The sequence below is a fragment of the Strix uralensis genome, chromosome 18 (assembly GCF_047716275.1).
Source record: "Strix uralensis isolate ZFMK-TIS-50842 chromosome 18, bStrUra1, whole genome shotgun sequence".
Taxonomy (NCBI): Eukaryota; Metazoa; Chordata; class Aves; order Strigiformes; family Strigidae; genus Strix; species Strix uralensis.
In genome coordinates, this window is record NC_133989.1 from 7,627,276 (window position 1) to 7,636,644 (window position 9,369).

A 9,369-nucleotide genomic window follows, 5' to 3' on the forward strand; every position below is an offset into this window, starting at 1 on the left:
AGCTGCCTTGTTCTTTGCCATAATGAAGCCATATCCATACTATGGCCTATCTGTAAATGACAATCATTTAAGGACCTGCAGTCTGCACAGCTGTGAATATGCTCAGAACAGCAGAGCTGGCACAGCAGTCACTTAGAAGTGAATTTTAAAGTGTTACCAACCAATTAATGAGAATGCAATCATTGCAGCCAAAGTTTCACTTTACTAAAATCAGCACTGACACTCAGCCTAGCCATGGGCTTACTGTAAAATGGGTTTCCCAGTTCTTTGATGCCATCTGCTGGATGCTTCTCATTATGGGTCAAACTCCACCACTAACCGTTTTCACCTGGAAAAAGAAGTCTTTTACATTTTCTTTGGTTTATAAATAGACAAGTGCATTGGATGGCTTACTTTAACATACCAAATGAATGGTTTGGCTGTTTAGGAAAAAACCTTAAGATACCAGCACCTCCTGAGACTGTAACCTTGCTCTCAGAGTTTTGGACTAAGAGCTGTATCTAATAGAGCAGGATAAGGCAGAGCTGAGTCACCTAAGTCCACAATACTCCTATCAGCTGCTATCAGACAACTGGCCACCACCTTCTCCCTTTAGTGCCTAAAATAACAGCTCTGGGTCAACCCAGAACTGCTCGAAGTAGTTTGGTACCAAACGCCTGCCTAACACCGAAAACTGTATGGAGGGTTCAGGAATTACATAAAGGAACACCTCTATCTCCTTGAAGGCCCAGAACACTTGATTGGCTACAAGTATTGGCTGGCAGACAGAGCAATAGAGTTGCCATGGCTAGCATATCCGTATTTTACTTAAGAGCAGTGGAAGTATTCACTCAGGAAGTAAGGAAAAACTTGAACTCTTTCCTGAGTCATAGGCTTGAATTAAAACCACAACCAGTTAGAAAACAAGGTTTAAAACCTGTACAGTTATAGCCAGGGTTATTTGTACACATGTCTGGCAGCAGAAACATACAAAGCATTGGAATTCTACCAAAAAGAAACTTGGGAAATGTCAGGGCTAGACAGAAGATTTATACAGCTTTTGAGACTTACAGCCATTAGTTGATGTGCACTGTATATCATACACGGGCTTGTGTTGAGGTATGAGATCTTCACTGTGGAAGACAGTCTTCTCTTATGGCTATGCTAAACCTTACAACCAACTTTATTAAACTTATGTGAATGACTATGTAAGTTACAATGATGTAATTCATAAGTAACAATGCACCAGTGAGATCCTGCTCAGGTGTACTGGAGATCAAGTTCAGTATCACTACCCCGTTAAAACTACTTCAATAAGAGAAACCAAGTGGGGCTTTTTTCCTCCACATTCACACTGTTTGAAGAAGAGATGCTACACAACTGACACGACAGGTAGGTATTAATCACTTTATAAAAATATACTCATCTCATACTCTGATTATTTATATTAAGAACAATGACTGTAGATTAGTATTTGGCCAACTGAATTCTCTGTTCACACTGTTTTGGAAAACAGCTTAAAAAGATGATTTAAGTATGCTAAGATTTAATTTCTAAAAACAAAGTCATAACGTGCAGGTATTTCCATGGAATAATACATTAATCAAAGCAGGCAAAAGTCCAAAAGCAGAATTACAGTGAGACAGTACATAATCTTTTTAAGGACATAAGGAGTCAACAGATTAAGACATTTTAAAATTACATTCAACTTCACATAGTGGTGGAGGCACAGTTCCAGGGATTGATGCTGACATAGCAACATCACCTATGAAGAATTCTGACATTAATTTGGTATATAAATGCAGATTTAGAAAATGATTGTTCAGGAAAATTAGAAGTTAAGACTCACCATTCTGACTTCTAGCATCTTTTGTGATTCCCAAATACAAAGTAGTAAATGACTGAATATGACTGTGACTCCAAAAGTTTTTCTTCAATACCAATGAGTTTTAAAGAGCCCTCCTTTCTCCCCTGTCAACATGTTGCCACGTTGTGCACTGAGCTTACAGTGTTTATGCTATGTGAGCTAAGACTGAAAGACAAAGGATAGATTTAGTATTTCCAGGAGGGCTGCTAAAAACAGCTAAACACCATTACAGCTGAATCATGCCCTATATATTACAGAGAAACTTTTACCAAACAGCCATTACAGTGCAAATCAAAATTCCTCATTTCTATTATTTTACACTTAGGTATTTTCATGAGTGGAAAACAAGACCAAGGAAACTACAATATGTGCCTGACTTTATTACTTTAATAAACAATGCAAATATTCCAATCTTGATGCTTTACCAACAGTATGAAGATAATGCTTTCCTAAACAAATAAATAACTGCAATAACCAAAATAAGAAAGCTCTTATTTAATAGATGGAACCCAAGACAGGAAAGTAAAAAAAAAAAAAAAAGAAAATAAAGTGGTGGATTTTTTTTTTAATGTAATTGACACTGTTATCAAAACATTTAGTAAAACAAGAAAAAGTTGTATGGTATCTTTAGAACACCTTTAACTGTCCTCAGCTTCAAGATTTATGTTATTTCCGAACTTTGCATAGAGCTGAACTTTCAGGTCAGATAACACCCTCTGAATTGATTCCACTCGGGATTCTAATGCTTCAATTTCTTCTTGTAAACTTTTCTGAAAAAGAAAAAAATCAACCAGTTATGTAAAACAAACTGAGTCATGTTTGTCAGCAACATGTAAGCAATAAAGAGGTGGACCTTTGCCAACTTTTTGCCAAGTCAGGCTGTAAGACTTATTACGGAGCCAAACAAAGGCTAGCATGACTTTGTGTACTGACATCCCTGTTACGACTTACTGTGCATGCACATCCCCCTCCTCAAGTCATAAGTCGAACATGAACTTTAGAAAGAAAAGGTTCAAAGGATGAACAGATCATCCCATTCCAATGCTCATCACACTATAGCAGCCAGAACAGTAAAGAAGCTCCCTTTTGCCCAGACAAACCTTTGCCTCCTCCAGCATCTCTTGTGTCTCCTCTTGGGAATGACTAATGAAGACATCTCCAATTTGGTAGGGTATCAAAAGTGAATCACCATCATCAAGCATCATGATGTCATCACAAGCATCTTCCAAATTCTGAAGTTGTTTCTATTTATCAAGAGGTAAGAAAGGTGGTCACTTTGTACTACGTAAATTATTTCAAGGGATACACTGTCATGCTATCAGTTGAATAATGAACTCATCGAGTCTGCATTTTGGGCAAAAATCCTACCCACCAGTATGATATAAACATTTTTAACAGAACACTTTGAGCTGTAATTTAGCATAAGTATTAAATTCAATGGAGCTGTACCAGTAGAAATTTCTAGTCAATACTCATTAACTGTCATTAATAGGATAATTAACTGTCTAGACAAGGGAAATACAGCTGATTTAAATTTCATTGATCTCTGATGCTCTTACAAAGGAATGTTTACATTTAGCAACAGAACAGAAAAAAATTAATAAATAAGATGGTAATTGTTAATTACTTTATTGAAAAAGTAGGATTTCTTAGAATCCCAGCACCCTAAGCCATCAATGGAACATCAACATTAAAAGGCAACATTTTTACAATGTACATATCAGGCAAAGTAATGTAGAAAACATTTTGTGACAGTACTAGGATTTCTTAAAAGCTTGGTAAAATGTCTCTGGAAATGCTATGACTGATGTTGAAGGTAAGTGAATTAATACTAAACAAGAAAATTAGAATGACGTATCCTCTTCAGCCTAGCAAAGGAAAACCTTTGCGCTCATGACAATCTCTGTCAACACACGGAAAGAACATAACTGCCTTACTGGTTCAAGAAAAAAGAAGTATGAACTATCTCAGGCAGGAAATTTGAGAAACACTACAAACAGTCATTATCATAGAATGGTTTAGGTTGGAACGAACCTTAAAGATCACCCAGTTCCAACCCCCCTGCCCTGGGCAGGGACACCTTCTAGTAGACCAGGTTGCTCAAAGCCCTGTCCAACTTCCAGGGAGGGGGGAGCCACAGCTTCTCTGGGCAACCTGTGCCAGTGCCTCACCACCCTCACAGTAAAAAATGTCTTCCTTATATCTAATCTAAATCTGCCCTCTTTCAGTTTAAAGCCATTACCCCTTGTCCTTCCCCACCTTTCCTGTACCTCCTTTAAGTACTGGAAGGCCACTATAAGGTCTCTCCAGAGCCTTCTCTTCTCCAGGCTGAACACCCCCAACTCTCAGCCTGTCCTCACAGGGGAGGTGCTCCAGCCCCCTGATCATCTTCATGGCCTCCTCTGGACCTGCTCGAGCAGGTCTGTGTCCTTCTGATGTTGGTGCCCCCAGAGCTGGACACAGCACTGCAGGAGGGGTCTCACAAGAGTGGAGCAGAGGGGAAGAATCCCCTTCCTCGACCTGCTGGCCACACTGCTCTGGATGCAGCCCAGGACACGGTTGGCTTTCTGGGCTGCGAGCGCACATTGCTGGCTCATAGTCAGTTTTCCATCCACTAACACCCCCAAGTCCTTCTCCTCATGGCTGCTCTCAATCCACTCCTCGCCCAGCCTGTATTTGTGCTTGGGATTGCCCTGACCCACGTGCAGGACCTTGCCCTTGGCCTTGTTGAACTCCATGAGGTTTGCACGTCCCACCTCTCCAGCCTGTCCAGGTCCCTCTGGATGCCATCCCTTCCCTCCAGCGTGTCGACCACACCACACAGCTTGGTGTCATTGGTGAACTTGCTGAGGGTGCCTTGATCCCACTGTCCATGTCACCAACAATGATGTTAAAGAGCACCAGTCCCAACACCGACCCCTGAGGAACATCACTCGTCACTCCTCTCCACTTGGACATTGAGCTGTTGACCACAACTCTCTGAGTGTGACCATCCAGCCAATTCCTGATCCACCGAGTGGTCCATCCATCAAATCCATGTCTCTCCAATTTAGAGACAAGGATGTCGTGAGGGAAGTGTCAAAAGCTTCGCACAATTCCAGGTAGATGCCGTCAGTTGCTCTTCCCTTGTCCACCAACTCTGTAACCCCATCATAGGCCACCAAATTCATCAGGCACCATTTGCCCTTAGTGAAGCCATGTTGGCTGTCACCAATCACCTCCTTATTTCCCATGTGCCCTAGCAGAGTTTCCAGGATGATCCACTCCATGATCATGTCAGGCACAGAGGTGAGACTGACTGGCCTGTAGTTCCCCACCTCTTCCTTTTTCCCCTTTTTAAATATGGGGGTTATGTTTTCCCTTTTCCAGTTGGGGGAACTTCACTGGACTGCCATGACTTCTCAAATATGATGGGTAGTGGCTGAGCCACTTCATCCGTCAGCTCCCTCAGGACCCACAGATGCATCTCATCAGGTCCCACGACTTGTGAACCTTCAGGTTCTTTAGATGGTCTCAGACCTGATCTGTACCTACAGTGGGCGGTTCTTCCTTCTCCCAGTCCCTGCCTTTGCCTTCTGCATCTTGTGCGGTGTGGCTGGAGCACTTGCCAGTGAGGACTGAGGCAAAAAAGTCACTGAGTACCTCAGCCTTCTCCATATCCCAGGTAACTAAGTTTCAATTTTCCTTCCAGAGATGGCCCACATGTTCCTTTGTCTTCCTTTTATCACTGATGTACCTGTAAAAGCTTTTTTTGTTGCCCTTAATGTCCCTGGTCAGGCTTAATACTGCCAGGTCTTATATCTGTATCAGGGCTTATTATCTATAGACAATGCTTCAATTATGACAGCCAAGGAGTTCTAAGAACTGCATACAGACATATACTAGTGGCCTTTATTTCTCATGACTTCTTTTTCCACTTTAACGTTCTCTGGCTATTTTCAAAGTATCAGAAATCCCATAGTCGAACCAAAACACTACTTACAGTAATCCACAGCCCCTATTTTCTGTGTTACAGCTCAAAATTAATTCAGGGCAATGAAGAATAAGTGATATTTGAAGCAAATATACCTTTTTCACTTCTATTTCTTCTTTCAGCTCTGTGATCCTGCTAGTATTTCTTGCAAACTTGTTAATTTTCTGTTGATCTTCAAAAGTAACATTGACATCTTCTGCAGCCTGCAAGGAGGAGAGATCAGAATGAAGACTTAATTTCTTACATTAACTCGAATGTCACTACAAGATTACTCCCACAAGGCTTCTGAAAAATACTCTTATAGCCACTACATTCTGCTTGTACACTTGATTCCTTAAAACACCTCCTGAAGGACATCAGCAATACCCACATTTAGCCAGGCAGAGATCCTAGTAACATCCAATTAAAACACCAGCTATCCATGGCATCCTAATGCCAAAGGTTGTTTCCTTGACAGCACTGCCAGTTGAACAGGACACCGCTGCCCCAAGATCACTGCAGGGTACAGCGTAACGTGTCAATGGAATCTGTCAGCAACATCATTTTACGCTAATTGGTTAGCTGTGATGTGCTATGGAGCTACAGGAGATTTTAAACCCATGAATTGTGCCTCACGCAGACTCTCCCCATCTGACCTGTGGAGGTGGTGGCAGGGGCTGCTGCAGGCGACTCGCTGCTGGACAGGGGTTGGGTGTCCCTGGCTTACAGCCAGTTTGGGCAGCCACAAAGAGATTTTGCCAGTTTACAACAAACTGCACCTGCACAGACTCCATAACGTCAGTGTAACCAAATCCGCACTTGCACGTTTGACAGCACGATAAACGATCTCGATAGAGCCAAGATAACATCGTCAGGACCTTAATCCACCAACACGGCAGGGCCTAACTCGGAGCTGGCCAGATCCAGCCTAGGGAAAGGGACACACACACACACAGACACACGCCCCGAACGCGGGGGCTGGCGCTCAGGGAGACACCTCGGGGGTGCCGGAGCGAGGGGTGGGAGGCGGCGGGACACAGCGCTGAGGCGACATGGCCGCGCCGCCCCAGCACCGAGAGACGACGGTCCCCAACGGCCGGAGGGCCCGGCCCTCCCGCCCTGGGAGGCGGCAGAGGAGCTTCGCCCTCCTCGGGGGGAGCCCACAGCGGAGGGAGAGGCCGGGAAGGGAAAAAAACCCCGCCGCGCCCTCCTCCCACACTCACCGCTTTCTTCATGGTAGCGGCCATGTTGGTAGGACTGAACTATTCGCCTTCCCCACAGAGGAGGAGCTGGGGGCATGAGAAGACAAGAAGGCGGCGGCGACCCTGAGCGGCTCAGGACTTCTCCGTTGTCCCACCGCCTCCAGTCCAGCGGGCTGCCCGGAGACACCCCAGGGCACACAGCAAACCTCCACACCCCACGCCACCCCCCCGCAGCGGTTGGTACGTCCCGTTTAAAGGGGAAGAGACCCGAAGCCGCCGACAAGGGGTGCGCGCTGCCAGCGCTGCCGCCAGGTGGCGCCATGAGACGGGGCCTCCCTCGGCTTCCAGCCCTCTCGGCGCTGAGGCCACGGGCCCCGCGGTGGCGGCCGGTCTGGGGGCCGCAGCCCCGGGGCGGGTACGAGGCACCTCCTGAGGGAGGACGGCCCCGGAGCGGGGAGCCGAGGCCGGGCGGGCTGTGCCCAGCCTGAGGCCAGGGACGCCGGGCTGTCCCCAGCCCTCGCCAGCCAAACCAGCTGCCTTTCTGGAAATGGAGCTGGAAGAGGCCTTCGAGTTCAAATCATTGCAGAGGGACTTTTTAAGCAAAAATAAATATTTTTCTGAAAAGGCTGATTGACAGTTTCTAAACAGAAACAGGGATAGCTGGCATTTACACTGTGTAATTGCCTCCACATGCTTAAGTTTATTTAGCTTCTCACAGCTACAAAAAAAAAAAAAACCTAAAACACCCCAACCAGTTCATCACAACATTTCACAACCGCGGGGGAGAGGCCTGGCATTGTGCGCTCCTGATGCTCAGCTGCAGTGGGTACAAGGCCCGTGATCCAAAAGCCTGAGGCCTTGCTGGATGGGCACATGTGGATGTTAAACGACACGAGGGCTCAAGACTGGCAGGACTTCTGAAGGCATTTGCACCAGCGGAGCGGGCCTAGGCACTGCTGCGGGCAACAGTGGCGGAGACTCCTTGCCACTCTGTGATCAGCTCTTGCTTGGGTCTGCCAAGACCTTCCTGAAGAATGATCAGCATCTTTGGTACCCGCAAGCTTTCAAAAATTCAGCTAGAAAGATTTCCAAGTGATACGCTGTTCTGCCAGTGTGGGATGGCAACAAGCCTGTGGTGTAAGACTCAGAAAAGTGTATGAAAATATCTTCAGGTGTTTTGCTGTGATTCATCTTTCTGCTATGCCCTCCTCTGAGCTGCAGTTGAAAGTCATTGGAGTTAGACCCAAAGAAAGTACCTGGGTATGGAGAGTCCAGAGCTCTGGATGGTGTGCTCTTAAAGTGTTTGGCTTTGGAAAGGAATTTGGAAAGCTGGGTTAGAGGCTGCAACTCATTGAGCAGTGTCTGGGGAGGGATTGGATCCCCAGAAAGAAAACAAGACAGCACTGTGACCAAGGAGCTGTCTAGGGTCAGCACATTCAGTACCAAGCTGCCAAAGCTGCTGAACCTTTTCTCAGAGCTGCTGAGAATCACCTCCACCAGTTTGGAGTCCAAAGATCAGAAGGCAAAATTTATAACCTTTCTTTCTCAAGCTATGCTTTAAAAGGCCTATATGCGATTGCATGCAATGGTCTTGTTCTTCAAACACTTATTCATGATGCAGGAAGCTGATGTACACTTTCCTGCTGTCTGGTAGCATCCAAATTCATGTCTCCCACTCCCTTCCTAACACCTGAACCATAAATAACTCTGTATGTTATCCAGTGACCGCTTTAATGAAAAATATAGGAACAATCAGTGGAACAGAGTGCTAGGGTTTTGGTTTTGTTAGAACCCTTTGTTGCTGAGGGAGAATCCAGTCCTGCAGCTGCAGGAGAATCCTTGCTCCATGATAGCTCATAAAAGTGATTCCAAAGGGGATCTGTGGAGAACAATAGAAGGCAACACCCAGCAGAAGAATGGGAGTATATTTTTAAAGTTTCCTATTAATTTCCTGCAATTAGGCCTTATTAGGAAGAGCTGAAATATGTCATGCTCCATTCAAGTCTTAGCACATATACTAACACAATTCTCTCTCAGCCATGACTTTGCCCATCATAGATGGAAAGAGTATAGCAGCCCTACTGTCTGTAAGAATTAAAAGTTTGGGATATTGCTTTATTAGTTACAGAGATGGAGCTTGCACCAATGGCGTTCAGCTTCATTTCAAAGTAAAGTTGGTTTCAAAGCTCTCTTTCAGTAACTTTTTGCTTTTTGCTGATAAATGTAAGAAAGTCATAACTACTTGTGGGAAAGATTGCAGCAGGTTTCTAGCTTAAAAATTAGTTGAGGGAAAAAACTTTTAGAACTATCAAAATTTTCTATAATGGATATTTACTGAATGAAAAAGTTCTGTTTTTTTCAGTTCAGAA

General features: G+C 44.7%; 1 protein-coding gene across 1 annotated transcript; it reads right to left on the reverse strand.

The window, feature by feature from the left end:
* Positions 1-1,372: 1,372 nt before the first annotated feature.
* PFDN4 (prefoldin subunit 4) lies at positions 1,373-7,176 on the reverse strand. Its single transcript, XM_074888255.1, has 4 exons — positions 7,022-7,176; positions 5,915-6,022; positions 2,947-3,090; positions 1,373-2,616 (listed from the first exon to the last, which is right to left on the reverse strand). The coding sequence occupies exons 1-4, from the start codon at positions 7,043-7,045 to the stop codon at positions 2,485-2,487; spliced, it is 408 nt and encodes a 135-aa protein (XP_074744356.1). The 5' UTR covers positions 7,046-7,176; the 3' UTR covers positions 1,373-2,484.
* Between the last annotated feature and the right edge of the window lie 2,193 nt (positions 7,177-9,369).